The sequence below is a fragment of the Cotesia glomerata genome, linkage group LG7 (genome assembly GCF_020080835.1).
Source record: "Cotesia glomerata isolate CgM1 linkage group LG7, MPM_Cglom_v2.3, whole genome shotgun sequence".
Classification (NCBI taxonomy): Eukaryota; Metazoa; Arthropoda; class Insecta; order Hymenoptera; family Braconidae; genus Cotesia; species Cotesia glomerata.
Genome location: NC_058164.1, coordinates 4,412,597 through 4,436,499, shown reverse-complemented (window position 1 = coordinate 4,436,499; position 23,903 = coordinate 4,412,597). Strand labels below are relative to the sequence as shown.

Genomic DNA, 23,903 nt, shown 5'->3' with positions numbered 1-23,903 from the left:
CTGTTTATCAAAGACTGAAATTAAAATTTTCATCTTAACGTCACACCTCCCCTCAAAAATTCTAAAAATACTAGAAATTTGAAGAGCGCGCTTCGCGCGCGTCTAAATTTTAACCGATGATGGATCGTATCCCGTTTTTTGCGAGTTTCGACCTTTGACTAACTTCAAGATTTTCATGTATTTTATAATATAGGTTTTTTTTGTTTTAAGGAGATCCAAGTACCTTCTTAGTGTAAAGAATGTCTATAAAAAAATAATACGTAAAAATACTTTTGTTATCTTAAAATTAATTTTTAAATAAATTAATAACATTTTTGAGGAAATTTCCGAAAAATTTACTTATTAAATAATTATTAACATTTAATTGACTAATAAAAAATATAGCACTCTGAATTACCGGTATACACTTGACAACACCGCAATAGTGTCCCTAACCTTAAAATTTATTTATGTTTACTGTCTAACTAAAATTACTAAGATCTTCTAGCATTTAAAAAACCGCGGTTACTTATGCGCATGAGTAACTGCGCAAGCGGTGTTGCCAAGTCAAATACAAGACTGTAAAGAACGCAAATTCCGAGTGATTTTTCATTAAAAATATAAAATATCTCCGTAATACGTTCGGAAAGCTACTTTTTTATTGTTTTAATCGAAAGCTTATTATTTTTTCAATCAAATTCAATGAAAATAAAATTTTTTTTAAATCGTTAATTGCATTAAATTCTTAACCAAATACCCGGCTGGTGGAATCTCCATTCATGTAAAAATTACAATTTTAAACTTAATTATTTCATTAAAATCCCGGAAACCTACTGTTTTTTTTTTTTATTAATTATTAGACTACAAAGATTGAATTTACAAATTTTCAGGAAGTTTCAAAAATTTTACTTCGTGTGGATCTCCGTAAGGAGATCAAAGGACCCTTCTATTATAAAAAATCTCTATAAAAAAATAATACATAAAAATGACACTGAAGTTAGCAGACGTTTAAAAATTTTCGATTTTTTTTTTTAAATTAAATTAAAACTAAAAAATATTTCTAAAAAATTGCACTTGTAGTTTTTCAAGTTTTTTACACACAGTAAAAAATTTTGCGTCATTGCGTCAAAAAATTTTGTGTTAAATATTTAACACTTATTTATGTAAATTTAACATTTATTGTGTTGAATTATCACAAAAAAGTGTTAAATATTTAACACAAAATTTTTTGACGCATTGACGCAAAATTTTTACTGTGCATGTGAAATTTTTTTTTTAATTGTTTAATCGATATTTCTTCAATAAAAAATTTCTACAAATTTTTAAATGTCAGCTAACTTCATTTTCATTACGTAAAAATACTTTTAGTAGTAAGTTTTATAAATATTTTTTAAATAAAAATTTATTAAAATAAATTAATATCTTCCACATAATTTTTTTAGATAAATTTTTTACATATAAAACTCTTCTTTTTTTATTTTTATTTAAAATAGAATGGCATTTAATTTATTTACAAGTAATAGAGTAAGAAACGGTGATTGGATAGCATGTGAAAAAAAAATGAGTTTAGTTTGATTTGAACAAGGCCGAACCACGCGACGGTAGATTGCTCGTGTACATCTATATGACAACGCGGTAATGTAATTATGGTAATGACTTGTCGTTCGTTACGTGAATAATCCATCTATCGCATCGCTGGCTGATAGAAAATAATAAAACCTCTGCAAGCTGTATTAACTTACTGGCGACATAATATTATACTAAGTGAAATATCTCCAGATTATTGTTAAAGAATAATAACCATAATAGTAATAGCAATGGCAATAATAAAATAACCAGCTACTGAATTTTATTATTATATTATAAATTCACATTGTAAACTAAATTAGAGACGTAATAATGGAAAGAATATAAGCTTACACGCGTTTCGTGAGAATCGACGTTTTAAAGTCGCGGTACTCCCTCGTATTCTCTTGTGTCTATACTGTACTGTAATATGTAACGAGAAGAAGAGCGTCTTGTGTCTTGTGCATTGCCCTGACGCAGTTTACCATCGGCGTATACTTACACTCGTTACTTAAAATAAAAAATCAGGCAGCTAAGCCGAACAAGCTTGAGCCACGCGACCATTACTGCATCGCGAGTAATCAAATTATGGTAATCACCGCTCCAACATTGCTTACAGTGTTTGGCGTACGCTATAGATCTATGCATCGATCATTACTCAACACGACCACGAGATTGTTAATTCTGGCTTTACTTACCTTGCTGATATTTTTCTTTTTATTGCCGCTCTAAAATTAGGCTTTTATTGTCATTAGTCATTAGGAATAAACAACCCCTTAGCCTGGTCGCTAATAAATTATTCAGGTGGTTTATTTTATTTAAATTTTAGAGAATTATTAGTGTAATTACATATTTATGACTTTTTTTAATTGGTCAATGAATTTGGACGAAATTTTAATACTTAATTATTAAGTGAAATTTTTTTTAATTGTTAATTTTTACAATAATCATATTTTATAAATTTGTGTAGTAAAATTAATTTTATTTTATTTCATAGGAAATTTTTTAATATAAAATAATAAAAATAAAAAATTAATTATTGTAATAATTTAACTTTTGTTATAATTATAAAATTTTGTGAATTTTAATACAAGAAAATAAGGGAAAAATTTTGAATTTAAAATTAAGGTAAAAGTCCCTATTATGAGACGATGTCCCCATTTATGATACACTTCATAAAAATACTATTTTATAAAAAAAACACACCCCTAGCATACTAAAAGTATAATAAATATATTATTTCATCTATTTCAAAAGCAATTTTCGACTTTGGCTGTTAATTAATTCCATACTGTTTTTAAAAAATATTTATTAAAGTGCGAGGTTTGTTATTTGTGCTCAAAGCCACGACCAAGAATAGTAAAACGACAACGGCAACCTAGTTTTTTATGTTAGTGTAATTTTATTGTGTCTTCTACTTTTATATTAAATTGTATATCAATTGAAAGCTGATGATTAATAGATTTTATTTCTATACACATTTATGCATTTTTTTTTTTTATAATATTTTAAATCTGAGTGTCTCACAATGCCTACACTTATTTACGTTAATGCCCCGGTTTATGAGACACTTTTCTCGGTGTACTGTGTAATACGGACATATGTTTTTCGACTTGTCCCGATTAAGTGAGACAGTGTACATTTATAAGATTTTATATTGCTAATATGTGATATTAGTTATAAAAATAGTGCAATTATATGTTCTAAAATATTGGCTATTATTAAAACCTCAAATATTTTTCTAAAAGTAAGTATTTTAACTCAAATAGCTTTAGATCATGAATCTAACCTCAAATCATATAACATTGAATAACTTTGTCAACAAGTTTTTCTGTTTTTTAATTAAAACTTTTGGATAAATTTATAATATTTTTTTGTATATTGATTCTGAAAATATATTATTTATTTCGTATTATTTCAGACTAAGTAAAAAGTAAATTATAATAAAAAGCTGAGATAATGAAGCATAAACAAAATTCCAAAGTGATAAAAACTCAATCATCAAATTCAACCAAAGAAAAAAAGTGTTGTGTTCCAAAATGAATAATAAAATAGAGAAAAAAAAGTTAAAAGGATTAAGTATTTATAATTCGTCAAATATAGAAAAAACTCTAAAAGCAATGGAAGACACAGAGTTGTCCTTGAGAAAAGCAGCTGCTGTTTATGGAGTACCGATTGCTACCCTTGCTAAATGAAAAAGTATTAGTCCTGAGAAGGCAAAAATTAGAACTGGCCCGGTGACAGTGTTATCTTTAAAAGAAGAGGATGTTATTGTTCAGTGGGTTTTGTACAGAGCAGTAATAGGGTCACCTGTGACAAAAACTGAATTATTGAAGATGTATAACAATCCGTTACTGTCTTAGACAGTATCATTTTAATGGGATAAACTGTGAACAAAATAATTTAATGAATGATGGACAACTTTTTACGGTTATACATGAATCTAGTCAAGTTAGTCTTCAAGAATCATCAATTGATAGCAATAACGTAATACGGAGCACTTCTAAAGACTTCAGTGAACACAGCCTAATTGATCTAACTATCTCTACTGATGATACAAATTTAGATATATCTGCACAGCCCAGAGAGATTATAACAGAGCTCACAAATATTCATTCTACAAATCCTATAAACAACAAAGTTCATCAATTAGGTATGTAAATGTCAACCTCACATTCATGTTCAATAAATTTAACTTAATGTGACTGTTTTTCAGAACTTATGATAGAAAATTCAGATCCTATGCTTGCAATGATTGACAAATATCGTTCTATTCACAAGATTTTATCAATAACTGTTGATAAAGGTAATGTAAAATAATTGTTTATGAACTAGTTTTAAAAATTATGAATAAAATTACGAAAAATTCATATTTTTAGATAAATGTTCCGAAAAACCTCCGAAAGAAATATTCACTTTGCCATTGAATTATTTACCGAAGAAAAAAACAATAAAAATTGAAAAAACAGGCAAGTCAAAGTTATCATTTGTGGACACCTCTGATGAATGGTACAAACAAAAGTTAAAAAAAGAAAAGTTAAAAAACATGAAAGAGGAAAAATTTAACAATAAAAAAATATTAAAAGAAGAAAACAAAATTAATGGCTCAAGTCAAGGAATGACAAAAAAAAATCAAGAAAGAAAAGTAGATTTAATTCAATAATTTGCGTTGATTAATTGTTTAACTCATAAAAAATTTTTTATAAGTTTATTAAAAATTGAAATAATTCCTTCTTTTGTAAATACGATTGTCTAAAATTAATAAATATATAAAATTTGGTCAACTTTGCTGATTTTTTAACTGTCTCAAAAATAGGGTCCTGTGGTTTGAGACACTGGGGACATGTGACTTTAAAGTGTCTCATAAATAGGGTCATATAGGTTCCTCTAAAAAACCATAATTTAATTAATTTTTAACCAAAAAAATTATAAAAACAATAGAAATATTGATTTAATGATCATCAAATTATCGTATAATGCGATTAAAATTGTATTTTTTTCTTTAATGGATTAATTATTCGCAGGAATGTTCAACCTACCTTGAAAAGTGTCTCATAATAGGGACTTTTACCTTAATTATTAAAATTTTTATTTTAAATAAAAATTATTTCTTAAATTTTAAAATTTTCGAAAATTTTATTGAATAAATTAATGATAAATTTCTTAATTAAAAAATTCACTGTCTAAAGAATTAATAATAAATTTTTAAATTAAATAATTTTTGTTAAAAAAATTAATAATAAATTTTTTAATTAAAAAATTCATTATTTACAAAATCAATAATAAATTTTTAAATTAAATAATTTTGTTAAAAAAAGTAATATAAAAATAATTTTAAAATATTTTTTTATAAATTTGAATATTACGCCCAATATCGGGCCTACTATTAATTAATAATTTCAAACTTAAAATTTAAAAATAAATTTTGAGCCGAAAGATTAAAAATTAAGTCCGGAAAAAAACAAAACAAATTTAATTTTTAAAAAAATAAAAAAAAATTTATTTTTAAATTAAATAATTAATATAAAAATAATTTTAAAAAAGATATTAAAGTATTTTTTTATAAATTTGAATATTACGCCCAATATCGGTCAAACTATTAATTAATAATTTCAAACTTAAAATTTAAAAATAAATTTTGGGCCTGAGGATTAAAAATTAAGTCCGAAGAAAAAAAAAATATCAAATATCTGAAAGTGTCAAAATTTTGACAAGCATCTCTACATATACAGATATCAAAATATCACCCATTTGTGGGCTCAATCGGTTGAGCTCGATCAGATCGATCGAAGCACCCCCTTGTTATAATATATTGGCAGCTCACACAAAGTTCTCACGTGACAGACAAAGGTCTAGTAATGTGAAATGAAAATCCTTTCTCTCTTGCTCTTGTTCTTGCCGCCGATGTATCCTTATATACAGAAGAAAAAAATATATTATAATATAATATAATAAAATATAATCCATATAGATGCATAGAGAAAGAATACGTCAAATGAATAAGAATAGGAGAAATGAAATGAAAAGAGGAAAGAAGTGGAGAAAGAAAGAGTACTTATAACTTATAACAAATAACAAATATCTGAAAGGTTTTCACACTCAGACCTTCAGTACACGTACACATTCGTGAAATCAGTTACCGAATCACGGGTTTCCATTCTTGTAATAAGAATGCAAGGGAATAACTCTACCCTCGGGTAGAGCTGGCTCTTAATTTTTGAGTGAGGCCCAAACTCTGAGCAAGAGCAAAAATCAGAGCCCCTTTCCCCGTCCCCCGCGTAGAGATCATTAATTTGTAACGAACCGGCGCCGCCTGTTATTATCGTACGTTACGCGATCACGCACATCAACCATCCAAGAGCAACATTTACTTCAAGTGTTAGTTATTATATTCAAAATAATAATATAATATGTAATGTTTAACACGGACTATTAATTTTATATTATATTTGTTTGGGAGTTCACTTACGTGTGAAATATACATTATTGCTCTGCTTTCGTCAATATTATAATTATTATTATTGATTAAAATTATTATTATTTGTTAAAAATTGGTTACCTATATCATTAAGAAAATGAGCAAAATTTTACGGTCAGTATATTTATATGATAAAATGGGTTTTTATGGTTAAATTTGGTATCGTTGGAAAATTCTTGACCTGAAGTTGTGCCTTTTTATGGTTTCGTATCATTCTCACCAAAAGTCAATTTATGATGATAAGTAATTAGGCTGCATTTGAAAATGCTCTATCTCTAGATACATAATTAAAACATGATCCTGAATCTCGTGAACTATTGGCATTTTTAAAGATATAAGTTCATCCCAAAGTTACACTCATCAAGACCTTTCATTTGAGTACCCACATCAATTTTTCATATATTTATATGTATTATATATATGTATATATGAAAAATATATCAAAATGCATGTGGGTACTCAAATGAAAGCTCTTGATAAGTGTAACATCGGGATGAGCTTATATCTTTAAAAATATCAATAATTGAGAACTGACATTGCTATCTTGTCAACTATTGACATTTTTAAAGATATAAAGTCATCTCGATGTTACACTCATCAAGACCTTTCATTTGAGTACCCACATCAATTTTTCATATATTTATATGTTTTATATATATGTATATATGAAAAATATATCAAAATGCATGTGGGTACTCAAATTAAAGCTCTTGATGAGTGTAACATTGGGATGAGCTTATATCTTTAAAAATATCAATAAATGAGAAATAACGTTTTATTTTGTCTACTGATGATATTTTTAACGATATAAGCTCATCCTGGATTTACACTCATCGAGACCTTTCATTAGAATACCCACACGAATTTTTTATATATTTTATATATTTCACAAATATGAGAAATATCATATATATATATATATATATAATATATAAAAAATATCGTGTGCGTACTCAAATGAAAGGTCTTGATGAGCTTAACTTCAGGATGAGCTTATATCTTAAAAAATCTCAATAATTAAGAAATAGCTAGTTATTATTATAATTATTATTATTATTATTATTATTATTATTATTATTATTATTATTATTATTATTATTATCATATTCATAAAATTATTAGTTGGAAATTTAAAAAATTTTAATGAAAAATCATGAATTATAAATAAAAATAAAAAAAAAGAAAATTTAGAATGAAAATTATTACAAATCCTTGAGGCAGACGCACTTCCATGCGGGTGATTTCGATCGAATCTCATTATGACACCACGAGATTTTTACGCCTCATATTTTTTATCATCTCGTCCCCTTTCTGAAAAGAGGGTTTGAGGGTTTGTGCCGTCGAGTCATGAACCGGTGAGTGTGTTGGAAACACTGAATCAGAAGCAAATGTTTGCAGGCACCACCACTGAAATAAGTTTCTTTTTTCGGTAGCTCAGATTCATACCAAAGAAGTGTAGAAGTGGCGGTAGGGTGAAGATGGAGGTGAAGAGGATGAGCCGGAATTCGTTCGATCTCATTTCGCGGATTTCCAAGTTCCGGACAGACCCCTACCGGATAGGTCGCTCAAGATTTATGACGTAAAAGATAATTAAAAAATGGACGCTTTTATCGTGACTACAGCAGCCGTCGCTGGCCACTGGATTAGACGAAATTAATTACCGATTGAATTATATCGTCTGCTAGTAATTCTCTTTTATTTTCGCTAAGATCATTTTATTTTTAATACAATTTTATTCGATGTTAGTTGATTAAAAATTTGGAAAAAAATTTTTTTTCAGATGGCTAATTTTAATATATTGCCATATATAATCTAATATTCATCTCTAGTAGTCATATCAAGCTCTATATATAAAAAATTAATCAATCTATTGCAATTTTTGAATTTTTCTGGAGACACAGTAAAAAATTTTGCGTCATTGCGTCAAAAAATTTTGTGTTAAAAATTTTTATGTTAAATATTTAACACTTTTTTATGTTAATTTAACACAATAAATGTTAAATCAATAAAAAAAAGTGTTGAGTATGTAACACTAAAATTTTCAATACTTTTTGACGCAATGACGCAAAATTTATTACTATGTATTTTTATGGCAATTATTATGTCAAATTAATTAAAAATTAATTTAATAGTTAATTAACATGAAAAACAATTTTATATAAGCAACTCAGGCGAGCAAAAAAAAAATTTTTATTTTATAACTTATTTCCTCAGATTGAACACTCTTGTAAAGAAAAGAATTAGCGACCATGCGCCACCTGTTGGATATTTTCAGAACTATACTCAGTTAAAAAATTATCATGGGCATATATGACCATATTAAGTCTAATATGAACATCTAAAGCCACATATGGACACTTTAGACCACATAAAAAATTTTTTTTACAAAAAGTGAAAAATTTTGCGTCATTGTGTCAAAAAACTTAGAGTTAAAAATTTTTGTGTTAGATATTTAACACTTTTATGTGTAAATTTAACGTTTATTCTGTTAAATCAACACAAAAAAGTGTTAAATATCTGACATAAAAATTTTTGACACAAAATATTTTGACGCAAAATTTTTTACTGTGCAGGAATAAAACAGGAAATATCAAAAAAATTTAAACCTACTTTACATGAATTTTTTTATTATAATATTTTATAGGACTTGATGCTCCCGATACATCAGAGATCAAAGAACTGGTGTAAAAATGAACCCTCGGTGAGAAATAGCCCCAGGGATCGAAGCTGAAGCTTCGTTCGAATTCGTTTATTGTAGAAAAATCTATTCCTTGGGTTTAATTTTTATTGCCGACTCTGGAGGTGATGCAAGGACAATTCGACAAAGCAAAGGGCATTACAGGCGAGATGAGATACTTTACAGGCTGTTTAGTAGGACAATTAATATAAGCGCCAAAGATACCTCTCACCGAGTAGAAAAGAGAAAAGAGGAGAGGAGCACTAGACTACTCCAGTTTGAGCGCTTAAAAGTTTGAGCCCCAAATAAAAGTAGAAGCGTCCTGGCCGCGAGGGTGCGTTAATCGAAATGAAACCGTGCGAATGAAAATTGTATGGTACCCGAGTAGATTATCCCACGAGTTTAACGGCTCTTGCATTATTTTTAAACTTTATATTTTATTTTATTTCTCATCTTTCTTGGTTGGGTATACATTCTGTAGTCTTTTATACTCTTTATTCGTTTTACACTTACCACGAGGGTAAAAAAGAGTGTTCAATCTGCAATCAAGAATTCTTTCAGCCGAGCGGCGTTGATTGCGAGCCGTTAATTACAAGACGTTTTTTCTCGGTCTCCTCCTCCTTGTTCGGCAACAGAGCTGAGGTACGGGTCTTCTCTTCTTATCTGCTTGGAGAAGTCGCCCCAACGCAATTTCAATTTACCAAATGCCGCCCAAGGGGGACATCAGCCGACCGAGAGACATCTGCGTCTTAGTCAACATCCTAAGATCTTGTGACTGACACCCATCACTGGGTCAAGAAACGTTTTTGGTCGTCACAAATCATTAGTGAAGCAAATGTTGATCAACTTTTTTTTTTTATACAAAAATCGTCCATCAAAATTATTAAAAATTACGCTGATAAAAAAAATTTATTTTATTGAAGAAAAATAATTATTTATTTGAGAAATTAATTATCGGAAAAATCGTATAAAAAAAAAAATAAGAAAATTTAACTAAGCTAGGAATGGAACCCAAAACTTCTGATTACATTTTTGAAAAATAAGACAACTTTGGGCTGCATTCGAAAATGCTCTATCTCTAAATACATAATTAAGAAATGACCTTGTATCTCATGAACTATTGACATTTTTAAAGATATAAGCTCATCCTGATGTTACACTCATCAATACCTTTCATTTGAGTACCCACATCAATTTTTCATATATTTATATGTATATGCATATATATATATATATATATATATATATATATATATATATATATATATATATATATATATATATCAAAATGCATGTGGGTACTCAAATGAAAGCTCTTGATGAGTATAACATCGGAATGAGCTTTTTCTCTTTTAAAATATCAATAATTAAGAACTGACATTGCTATCTTGTTAAATAATGATATTTTTAAAGATATAAGCTCATCTCGACATTACATTCATCGAGACCTTTCATTTGAGTACCCACATCATTTTTACATATATTTTATATATTTATATATTATATATATATATATATATATATATATATATATATATATATATATATATATATATCAAAAATGCATGTGGGTACTTAAATGAAAGCTCTTGATGAGTGTAACATCGGGATGAGCTTATATCTTTAAAGTATATATTATGTATATATGTATATATGAAAAATATATCAAAAATGCATGTAGGTACTCAAATGAAAGCTCTTGATGAATGTAACATCGGGATGAGCTTATATCTTTAAAAACGTCTACAGTTAATAAAATACAGTGCAATTTAACAAAAGTAATTATTTAATAAAGCAAAATTTTATTTATTTAGAGTTTACAACTCACAGCAGTCACATAGTGACTGCAAAATTGCTAGTCATATATTAATTAAAACCTTTTTAAATTAACTAAAAAATAAATTATGTAATTTTGTATTTAACACTAAATTTAGAATATAAATAAATTCTAGCAAAATTAAATTAAAATAAAAAGTGAATAAATTATTTAAAATAATTATCCAGACAAAACAGTAGTTCTATTCTCGCCCGGAGGTTCGTTATTTTTTTCATTGACCCGCGAGTGCCGGGCCTAAAGCTTCTGGAGGTAAAGGGGATGAAGGAGGTGAAGCTTTGGGGGGTGGCCCGGCAAGAAGCTCCGTAGAATTAACCGAAAGAATAAGGGCTGGTTAGTTTGCTATTTTAGCCTGCACGCTTGTAATTATGCCGGCGCAGTGATTGGCGTGGTTCGTGGAATCAGCGGATGGGGTTAGTGAGCTGCTGGCTGCTGGTTGTGTTTAAAGCGTGTGTTTAAATGCGGGGGTGTAAGCCATCAGTCCGCCGCCCGAAAAAAGTATAAGAATAAAATACAGAGGGGTTTTTTTTTGTTAGCTCGAATTCATTAAGGCTGAAAATCAATAGACGTTTTCTTCGCTGGCGTCTGCAGCTGAAAAAAAATTAAGAAACCAGCAACTAAACCCGGTATAGAACAGAACGAGCGAGAAAATAAAAACCGAATGAACGAATAGAGTATCTATGTATATAAACTCTCTCGATGGAGGAGCATTCGCCGCGTAGAAAATAATCCACCCCTTTAAGACTGTTTTTCCCTTATTTATTTTTTTTATGCTCCTCTTTTTTGGCTGATAAAAATCTCTCGGTATTGGTCGTAGTACACATATATACACATTTATATACACATATATAGACATTTATATATACACTCAAATTGCACCTACATTCTTGTAAAAATCGAGGGGAAATTAGAGTTAAAACGGGTCATTCTATACCAAATCATTAAACTTTTTTAGCTACAGAATTAAAAGTTTTATTTTTCAGCAAATAAATTGTTTAAAAATGTTAAGATTTTTTTTTTATTTTTTGTAATAGATTTATTTATTTTAGTGATAAAGTAATTTGATAAAAAAATTAATTAAATCATTAAATTTTATCAAATTTGTCATTTAAAAAATTTCTATACTTACTCTTGAATTTTTACCCCAAAAAAATTTTTTTTTAAATTTACATAAATATAAAAAATTGATCAATTTTTTGAATTTTCATTTTCAAAAGTCTTTAAAAATTTTAACAGCGAAAAATTGTAATTTAGTAAAAAATTCAAAATTTTTGCTACAATATTAAAAATTTTTGTTTTTTTAGCAAATTAATTAAAAAAATTTTCAAACTTAATTTTCAATTTTTTATCCCAACCAATTTTGGTAATTATTAAATTACCAAATTTTTTAAATTATCATAAATATATTAAATTAATTAATTCTTCTAATTTAAAAATTAAAATCATCAATAATTGCAATTTTTGATTAATTAGTAATGGCATAAAAAATTTAATTAATTTCAAAAATATTCAAACTTAGTTTTAAATTTTTTACCTCAACCAATTTTTTTAAAATTATCATAAAAATATAAAATTAATTAATTCTTCAAATTTAAATTAATTCAATTTGAAAATTCAAATTTTTAATAATTTCAATTTTTTATTAATTAATAATTGCGTAAAAAATTTAATGAATTTCAAAAATATTCAAACTTAGTTTTAAATTTTTTACTGCAGAAAAATTTTTTAAAAATTAACTTCACACCAAATTTACACGATAAAAAATTTGGTGTTAAATATTAAACACTTATAAATATTAATTTAACGTTAATTTGTATTAATTCTCTTAAACCAACCCAAGAAAGTGTTAAATATTACACAAAATTTTTTAACCCAAATTAATTTGACTTAAAATTTTTACCTTATATAAATCTTCAAAATTACAATTCATTAAAAATCTTAAAAAACGTTATTTAATATGGAAAAAAAAAGAAATTTAACCACACATAAATCCACACGCATAAACATCGACATAATAATAACAACAGCAAGTTGTATAAGTACAAGCAGTAAAGTACGTAGTGGTTAAAATGTGACTTTGGCGTATTATTACGTGAATCTGATTCTTATCCCACGACTGAGACTGAAAGTTTAAGTACACGAGGGAGTAATTAGGCCAGAAGTATTATATGCGTTTTTAATTCGACACTTAGTACAAATCGATGTTAGCAATGGTGCAGTGCACCCTCTATATAGATATACGGAGACATGTTATTAATGAAATGCCGTGTTGTAATGCCCTGTCCGCAAAACTGGGTAAAACTTGTCTTGCCGCGTTAAATAACTCGACGTTAAATAACATGAGCGTGTAAGTGAGTTGTACATGAACATTATTACAAGAGGGAGGCCAGTACAGGCTGTACTGTATGTGACTCTGTATCTGTATATATTTATTGTAAAAGTGAGCGCTCGTGGGGGGGGAGGGGGAGGGGGATCGCCGCTAGGTGCAATTACCATTGATTACGCGCGAATAACGGGGTCGTGAGCCTATGGTTTATCCGTCGTCGTTCAGTGGTTGGGCTCACACACATGCTCACACTCCCATCACTCGCTAAACCTTATTCTCCCCCTTCCCCTTCCCCTTTTTATCCTTTATTATTATAATAATAATTATTATTATATTACTATAGTTTGACTTTTTATTTTCTTTTCCGCGTTGGAGTATTTTATAACGACCAGTTGCTCTTAACTGGTCAAGCTCTTATTCTCTTACTCTGAGGTGCATTTAGAGTCCGAGATACCATCTTCGGGATAATACATGTTGTGAGGAACTGAGTTAGAGCAAGACTGAGTCGACGGGACCGGAGGAAAAGATTCTAATGAAATTGCTCTATTTCGTTTAATGGAATAGAAGATATAATATTATTAAATTGTTTATATTTGTTGAGACACACGACAATCTTTCGAGGATCGATCAATCTCCAGCTCGGTTCCGCGAATCAAACCACTTGATTGTCTGTCACCAGTTCAATCGTTACTTCTGTTACTTCTGTTACGCTAGTTAGAATATTTTTATTGGGAACTTTGAAATTAAAATTATGAGATAAATATTGAAGATATGAAAAAATTATTAGACATTTTTTTTAGAAAATTTAATATTATATAATGTTGACTTATAAATTAGAATTTTTTTTTTTAAAATAAGAATTTTAAAAATACATTTTTATTATACTAATATTTTAGTATCAAATTTTATTTATACAACTTTGAACTTTAAATTGTTGTTTAATTTGATTTGATTTGATCTATATTATTAAGAGAATAAAAAAAAAATTTTTATGCAGGGTAGTAAATTTTATCATATGATAAAATCGGTTTTTTCAGTGAAATTTAGTGTCATTGCAAAGGTCTTGATTTGAATTTGTGTCTTTTCAAGGTTTCGTATCATTCTTACAGATAGTCAATTTATTATTATAAGTATTTAGATTGCATTCAAAAATGCTCTATCTCTAAATACATAATTAAGAAATGACCTTGTATCTTGTGAACTATTGACATTTTTAAAGATATAAGCTCATCCCGATGTTACATTCATCAAGACCTTTCATTTGAGTACCCACATCAATTTTTTCATATATTTATATATATTATATATATGTATATATGAAATATATATCAAAATGCATGTGGGTACTCAAATGAAAGCTCTTGATGAGTGTAACATCGGGATGAGCTTATATCTTTAAAAACGTCAATAGTTAAGACATTACAGTGCAATTTAACAAATATCTTGTGAAATATTGACATTTTTAAAGATATAAGCTCACCCCGACAGTATACTCATCAAGACCTTTCATTTAAGTATCCACATCAATTTTTCATATATTTATATATATTATATATATGTATATATGAAATATATATCAAAATGCATGTGGGTACTCAAGTAAAAGCTCTTGATTGATGTAACATCGGGATGAGCTTATATCTTTAAAAACGTCAATAGTTAAGTCATTACAGTGCAATTTAACAAATATCTTGTGAAATATTGACATTTTTAAAGATATAAGCTCACCCCGACAGTATACTCATCAAGACCTTTCATTTGAATACCCACATCAATTTTTCATATATTTTATATATTTATAAATATGAATATATGAAAAATATATTATAATTGATGTGGGTACTTAAATGAAAGCTCTTGATGAGAATAAAATCGGAATGAACTTATATCTTTAAAAATGTCAATAATTAAGAAATGACCTTGTATCTCGTGAACTATTGACATTTTTTAAGTTATAAGCTCATCCTGATGTTACATTCATCAAGACCTTTCATTTGAGTACCCACATCAATTTTTTCATATATTTATTTATATGTATATATGAAATATATATCAAAATGCATGTGGGTACTCAAATAAAAGCTCTTGATGAGTGTAACATCAGGATGAGCTTATATCTTTAAAAATGTCAATAGTTAAGAAAGTACATTGCAACTTAACAAAAGTCATTATTTAAGAAAGTAAAATTTTATTTATTTATAGTCCAAAAGTTACGGCAGTCACATAGCGACAGCAAGGTTGTTATTCAATAATTAAATATAAAAAATGTGAAAAAATTATAAAAATTTTTTGTAGAAAATTAAATTTTCTATACGATAAATCTATAAATCAAAATTTTTTTCTCGAGATAAAAATTCTACATAAATATTTCGACCATTTAAATATTTAAATGTAAAATTTTATCTATAGAATTTCAAAATTAAAATAATGATTTAAATATCAAGAATAATTATATTTATAAATTTAGTTTTAAATATTTAAGACCTCCAACTTAGGTCTTAAATATTTTAATATCTACTAACAAATTAATTGAATCATTCTGTGGAAAAATTTTTAAAAAACGTAAGAAATGATTTCGATAGAGTGATAATTGGAATCAAAAGTGTTATGTGAAACACAGTAGAGAATCGTTGGCTGGAAATAAGAAACGAGCCGATGATAGTCGCTCGTGGTCAGAATCGGAATTCGGTTGAGTTCTCAGCAGTGAATGTGAGAAAGATAAAGCGAAAGAGAAAGTTAAATAAAGTAAGTAAAGTACATATAGCAACGAGGGCGACGGAGTGAAGTGTCAACAGATTTAGCACCGGCAGTGAGTCGTAGTCAGGTCGATGAATGGTCAAGGGGTGGACAAGCGGACCGTAAGGAGTAAGGAGTCATCGATCGCCCGGAATCGAGACGGAGAAAGAGGAAAAAAACTCCCGAAATAAAATAAAGGATGTGGGGAAATAAAAGAAAAATAAGGGAGTCAGATTGTGGGAGTAGGAGGAGGAGGAGGAGGAGGAGGTAGGGTGCCTGGAAGCTGGGGGTGGTTCGTGGTGAGCCAAGAGCCGGGCTCACGATCAAATATTAAGTCTTATCTGGCGCCGTTCCACCTCGACGGCCGGACTGACTCTCTGTCTTCGTCCTCTACCCTCTCTATAGACGCGAGCTCACTCTAATTACCCTCGCCGCCGGCGCTACTCTCTTTTGCATGTGTGTGAGCATGACCATGAGGTAAATACTTCCACAAGCTTTTGCTTATTTGCCTCAAGGCTTCCCTCCTTTTTGTCACCCACTCCCAAAACTCCTCTAAATTATTAAGATAAAATAAAAAAATTGGATTTTTTTCTCTGTTAACCCGAAAATTAAATTTCGATGGAAAAAAGGCTCTGCTGAACGAAGGGTAGTTTTAAAAATTCTGACAAATAACCAAACCGAGTTGAGAATTCACTCAGGCGGTCACCGAGTGCGAATAATTGATTAAGAAATTTTTTCGCGGCATTCTTTTTCCGTCGAGCTTTTTTACAAGGAAATTTTCTTGGGGTGGAGGGCTTCGCTTGGGCCTCGTTACACTTAATACATATATGTATTATGCGTATATTCGAGGGAAGACGTTCCCTAGGGGCTCGCGATTGAAAATTCCCTCCGACGATTGCCCGCGACAGAAAAAACTTTTATTTCTTCCCTATACCATATACTAATGACCTCATCCGAGTGGTTTACCGTTAATTCAACTCGCTTCTCAGCCCTTTGTCGTTTCACCGTTCCCTGGATTTTAATTCAGTACTTGAGATTCTGGATCTACTCAATTTTTAAAATTATCGTGAAACGCTCATCTCTGTACCAAAATTATAATCTATAGATCTATCTTATATCGACGGTCTAATTAGTAATTTGTCTAACTCCTTATTTTTTAGAGGGTGATTTTTTGACACTTTGATGTAGCAATAATGCAATTATAAATTATTTGGATGATTCAAACCTAAATATTATATCTCTATTAGATATTATTATTATTATGAGTTTTACTTGTATACCGTTTTCTGGTTTTTACGAGGCTAATTGTCTCAGCTTCTCCGCATATAGTCTTTTTCAACTCTTTATTATCAACATGTTCTCCGCTCTTTTTATAATCCGAACAAAAACAGTTTCACTGTAAAAAATCGCGCCAACTCCACGTTCATAAGACTATTAAGAAAAAAAATTTGTTTTTTTCTTTATAAAAATATATAAAAGAAAAAAATTAAAAAATCCAAGTAACCGATATGATTGTTTATGATTTTCGGAAATTAAAAAAAATTTTGTTACAAATTTAAAAATTAAAAAAAAAATTTGGAACGTATTTAGTGTGCGCGGTTGCAAAATATTTTACTTTTAATGAAATTCGTAAAATCTATTTACTAGGACTTTAAAAAAATTTAAATACACAATGACGCACACCAAGTACGTTCCAAAATTTTTTTCTTAATTTTTAAATTTATAACACAATTTTTTTTAATTTCCGAAAATCATAAACAATCATATCGGTTACTTGGATTTTTTTATTTTTTTATTTTATATATTTTTGTAAAGAAAAAAACAAATTTTTTTTCTTAATAGTCTTATGAACGTGGACTTGGCGCGATTTTTTACAATGAAACTGTTTTTGTTCGGATTTTAGTATTTTTTGTAATTATAATAAAAATTTACAATTGGTACCAACTTAAATCTCGCGTTGGCAGCATTTTTTATAGCAAACTATCCCCTTGAAACTACAGTTTATGTAAAAATAATTCTAGCGCACCCTGGCGGGTGTAGATGCAAGCTGTGAAATATCTTTTTTAACTGTAGTTTCCCATCTAATGAAGGATTACTATGAATTCTCGAATTATTTAGTCTGTGGCAGATCACTTTGCCCATTGAAAAAAAGTCAGGATCGAAATTTTTGCGTTGCTATAGTTTGTGCTGATTAAATTTAGTAATTTCAAGTAGATTAATTGTTATAAGTGAATATAATTAATTAATAACAGTCAAATAAAGTATGAATTACTGTTATAATATACAATTTAGGAAAAAAAAAGTACCGTAGAATTAAATAAAATTTTGCAACCTCAAAATACCGTTCTGCTTACAGTAAACATAGTCGGTAGTCTGGCGCTCCGTTTACAGCAAATTTGATGAACGGAACTTGGCGCCAGATTCTACCGAATCTGTGGATCAACATGTTCTCCACTTTTTATAATCAACATATCATTTCGCACATAATTCTATTCTCAATGCGGCTGTGGACCGACTTGTGCTTTCTGTACTGTATTTACCCTATTCCTCACCCCTTCCTATCGGTTGTTGGAATAGTGGCGATGGGGAAACCACAGAGAAAACCCATGCCAGTACAGTCGGCTACCGGAGCGATCTCCGACGGTTGGTGTTGGAACTATTCGAACAACCGTCGGGGCTCGAACTCTCGCCTCACGACATGATGCACGAACGAACTAACGGGATAATGACTTAGTCCGCTCGGCCATCATGCCGCTTCTATTAGATATTAATTATATTAAATGGTTTCTTAAAGTAATAATAAATTTTGAACTAATTGTTTTTTACGTATGAATAAAAAATTCCCTAAAATAGAGTTAGACAATTTCCTAATTAGAAAGTCGATATATAATTCTATTTTCTACCAAAAATGTCTCATAAATTTTTCATATTAAAATACAAAAAAAATTTTATTTAACTGAGAAAATTAAATCGGAACAATTTATTTTTTTTTCTGTGCACATATCGACGGTCTAATTAGCAATTGGTCGAACTCCGTAATTTTTAGAGAGTGATTTTTTAACATTTTGATGTAGCAATAGTCCAATTATAAATTATTTTAATGATCCAAACCAAAATAATAAACCTATATGAGATTTTTAATTATTTTTTAGTAATAATAAATTTTTAACTAATTGTTTTTTTCGTACAAATGGAAGATTCTCTAAAATAGAGTTAAACAATTTGCCAATTAGAACGTCGATATTATCATTTGATTCAATAGAAAATTAAGTTAATCAGATATGAACACTGAAAATAAAATTAACTTGATTAAAAAAAAATTTTTTTTAACCAAGAAAATCATTTTTAAGGCTTTGTTTTGACTTAAGTGATAAAATTCTTAAACAGAGAAATTTTTTTATGCTTAAAATTAAAATTTGTTTGATTTAAAAATTTTTCTTCTGATTAAAGTTAATTTTTTATTGTGAAGAAATTATAGAAGATTTAATTCAGACATTTGTTATTAAATAATAACATTCCAGGTGTACAAATAGTGATTATAAACTATCAGACATATTAAGTTTTTTTTATTCTTTGAAATTTTTTATAATTCTTTTTTTCTTTCAAATTTAATTTAAAAATTTTTTTTTTTTAATTTCTTAAATTTATCTTTTGTTTGCAGATGTCCCTAGTAGAAATGAAATCGAGTTTTTAGCCAGTAACTGGCCAGTTTGACTAGACTTAAACCAGTAACTGACCAGTGTAATATCGAGTTTCTGTCAAGTAACTGGCCAGTTTTACTAGAGATCTAACAAAACATGGCGGCCGTGAAACTGTCAATTGAAAATTTTCAGGTTATCGAGGATTAATAAAAGTCAAAAAAAAATAAAAGTGATGTTTAATAAACGAAATTACTTAAAAATTTCATTTATATTTATATTATTTAATAGATAAAATTATTAGACTAATAGATTAATAATAATAAATCTAACAATGAAATAATAAAATAACTATTTTTTATTGGAGATAATTAAAAAAATATTCATTTAGTTTTTCGATTTAAATAAATTTATTCCATCCATATTAAATTGTAAAAATATTAAGCTTTGTTTATGAACACTTGGATTAATAATCGCTTCAAGATAATCTTCAACATCGAAGTAAACAAATTCACTCATTGTAATTTCATCAGCATTTGGCATTTTTTCAATTTTAAAAGATACACTACATTTATTTAAAGATGTTTTTGCAGTTATTGGTAACTCTTGAAGAACTCCAGCTTTCAAAATTTTTAACAACTCGTCTAAATAATAATCTGCAATATTTGTTTTTATTTTCCACATTCGCAATTCATTTATTGTGTCAACTTTTTTACTGCATCTATTTTTTAATATATATTGATGATTATTTACACATTAATATACACAAATTTTTACTGATTTAGAGTGTTTTTTAGCATTTTTTACAATAATAATGCGTACAGGTTAATAAAAAAAAGTAAACAGACAGGTGGCGCGATTTCGAGTTTTTACTCTATATCGCTGGCCAGTTACTGGTTTATATCGAGTGAAAACTCCATTATTTCTACTAGGGGTTGTGTACTGTATAAAATCATTAATTCTAAACATTATATACATAAAAATGTAACATTGTCATATTGTTGTAAATTGACGAGGGCGTTTCTTTACTAACAGATAAATAAATAAATAAAATTTGATAAAATTGTTTTGATCATGGAGAAAATTTTTTAAACCAAGAAAATCATTTTGAAAAGCTTAATCCTCTTTATTTAAGTAAAAAACTTCAGACTAAAAATTTTTCTTGAATCAATAATTTTTTTAACTTCCCGCTAAGAAAATTGAAAATTTTCAAAAATCGGGAAGTTATTGGTTTTACCCCGTTTTTCGAAAATCGAGTTTTCATCAGATCTCGACGTTTTGAGGTCCTAGGAAGCTTTCCTGACTATTCCCGCGAGGGTGTCACTATGTCTGTATGTATGTGTGTGTGTGTGTGTAAGTATGTAAACCTCTTATAACTTTTGAACGGTTGAACCGATTTTATCGCGGTTGGTGCCATTCAAAAGAGCTTCGCCAAACTTAGATTTCCTGTTAATTTGAACCGATTCGGACCGATAGAATTTACGAAATTCAGAGAAATCTAAAAAAAAATAGGAAAAAATTTTTTTTCAGAAGTGGTTTTTTTGAAATAACTTTTAAACGGCTTAACTGATCAATTCCAAAAACTAAACAGATCTTAACCTTAAAAAACCACGTCGATTGCCGCCAATTCGGTCAAAATCGGTTGATTCGTTCAAGAGATATCGTGAACGAAAAAAAACCGAAAAAAGTGTTTTTTCGGAATTACTCCGAAATTTCTAGTTTGACCAATTAAAACTTAAAAATTATTTATAAGGCTTAAAAACTACGTATAATGCCGCCAATCGCGTAAAATCGGTTCATTCATTCAAAAGTTATTGCGGTATGAACATTCAAAAAATAGTGTTCTATGAAACTTCTATCAGACTTTTGAGCTCAAAGAGCTCAAAAGCATAGAAAAGGTATCTTTTTGAGCTCAGAGAGCTTAAAACAACACACAGATTGTACTTTTGAGCTCGAAGAGCTCAAAAAAGCGGCCAGGTATTAACGGAATTAGCGGGAAGTTGCAGGGATGGCCTTTTTTAGGGTCAACCGTTTTCCTAATTTTTTTTTCGTAATTTAAGACAATAAAACGCTTTAAAATATTTTTTTAAATAGAAAATATTACTATTGCAATTTTCTGTTCTATGTAAAATGAAATTCTAAGAGTAAAGACAGCAAACAGCACATCACATCGGTGGATAATGATCGAGTCGGACAAGCAGCTTTCGGTGGCCGGGGGCTTGAGCATGAAAATCGTATGGTAATGGCAACGGTGAATGCGAATAGATCGAGTAGAGTAGAGTATATAGCATATAGACACGCGTATGAGTGTATGAGACCGGAGTAGTGCCCTGGTCTATCCATCTTTACTTGGCGATGGCGTGTAAGGAGGATACGGAGAGAATCTTAAGCATTCTGTGGTATGCCTTTACGTTAGTTGTATCCTATTAATCGGAATATCGACGTCTGGGTGTGTGTCTTAGGACTGTATTAGAGGGAAGAAGCGCCCGAACGAACGCAAGGGTATAATGTTGCGAGTCTGAAGTTGAAGGGGGAGTGGAATGAGGTGGTGGAGAACTCGAGGCACTCCGAGCTCTACTCCGGACTTGAGCTCGCGTGCCTCTGATAATTATACGCTCGAGCCGACTCGAGACTGGAGAATCAAGTCTAAGGTTCTCTGGCTCTGGCTCTGGCTCTGGTTATTCGACAGGGTCGGAGTTGACCGGCGTCTAATCGATTCACCGCTTCGACATGGAAATCCTCGAGTGTCCCCAGGGCAATCGATACAACTTTCCTTCTTTTCGATTCCGAGACAAAACAATTATTTTTTTTTTTTTTTTTTTTAATCAAACGACAAAAAATTTATTAAAAATTTAATTATTTTTAATTAAATAAAATTAAAAATTAAATAAAATTAAAAAATAAATAAAATTAAAAATTAAATAAAATTAAAAATTAAATAAAATTAAAAATTAAATAAAATTAAAAATTAAATAAAATTAAAAATTAAATAAAATTAAAAATTAAAAATTTAAAAATTTATTTAATATTTTTGGATTTAATAAATTTATTTTTTAGTAAAATTTTGGAATAAAATAAAATTTTAGTTAAATTTTATAAGAAATTAAATTTTATATTAATTTGTATTTTTTATTATTTAAAAAAAGAAAATTTAATTTTAATGTCTTAGCTGCCAATTAAAAAAATTTATAATTAAAATATATTTTAGAGAATTTAATATATCTTGTAAAATATGAATAATTTTCTTTTTTCCTAAATTTTTGGTAACTTTTCAAAACAAATTTTTTTTTTTTATAAAGGAGAAAAATTAATTAAAGTGAAAAAAAATAAAAAAAAAAATTAGTGAATAAAAAAAAAATACTAATCTGAAATGCAATAAAAACTCTTCAAGTCTTTAGACAAAAGCTAATGAAAAAATGCGGATAAATACTTAGAAATGCACCGACTATTTTATTCAACACAAATCCGATTTATTTGCGCAATTATCGGATTTACTTAACTCGATCCATAATATGCGGACTATGCAGCCCACACACACTCACATGCAATCTATAGATTAGAGAGTAGAATAAAGAGCCTATAAATACATACAATATATATTGAACTTTCTTTACCTTCAGTTCTAGCTAAAAGCTACTAAAAGTATCACTATGCAGCTTGAATCATTTCTTTTATGTGTATCATCATTATCAACTCTACATACTTCATAATTATTTATCATATTGTATTATATCATTCCGAGACAATTCTTACAGATATTCCAAATTAATTTACTCTGTATAATTTATTACAGCAGTTTTTTTATTAAATTTTTCATTAATTTAAAAAATTAGATCACTAATTTGACATTATTAAATTTTTGCGATAAAACGGAGGGAGATTTATTATTTAAATATTATTTTTTTTTTTTGAAAATAATTTAATGTATAAAAAATAAACATAAATATTTAAATATTTGGCAAATTGAATAAAAGGTTTAATATATGGAGGATGTAATATTTCGAAAGCGAGTGAGCTCGCCATCTGTTAAGCGACCGGACTGGATTTTGAGTTTGCCGTTCGAGTTAACAATCAGCCGATACGATGATAAAATAAAAAAAAAATAATGAAGGAAAAGATCAGGAGAAAGCGATAAAGAATAAAGCCTAATTTTACAGTCACGATAATGA

At 28.6% G+C, this 23,903-nt stretch overlaps 2 protein-coding genes across 2 annotated transcripts in view; both read left to right on the top strand.

The window, feature by feature from the left end:
- Positions 1–23,903, top strand: part of LOC123269510 (zinc finger homeobox protein 3) — a 239,527-nt gene that overhangs the window by 42,844 nt on the left and 172,780 nt on the right. The gene's annotated exons all lie outside the window — the stretch shown is intronic.
- On the top strand, positions 2,733–5,089 carry LOC123268991. Its single transcript, XM_044734465.1, has 5 exons — positions 2,733–3,292; positions 3,467–4,198; positions 4,262–4,351; positions 4,425–4,655; positions 5,070–5,089. Exons 2-5 carry the CDS (start codon positions 3,952–3,954, stop codon positions 5,087–5,089), a joined length of 588 nt encoding a protein of 195 aa, XP_044590400.1. The 5' UTR covers positions 2,733–3,292; positions 3,467–3,951.

Coding starts and splice junctions, on each gene's coding strand:
- LOC123268991 (XM_044734465.1), top strand. CDS start 3,952: ATGAATGATGGACAACTTTTTACGGTTATACATGAATCTAGTCAAGTT. Junction 4,199..4,261: donor CAACAAAGTTCATCAATTAG/GTATGTAAATGT, acceptor ACTGTTTTTCAG/AACTTATGATAGAAAATTCA. Junction 4,352..4,424: donor ATCAATAACTGTTGATAAAG/GTAATGTAAAAT, acceptor TCATATTTTTAG/ATAAATGTTCCGAAAAACCT.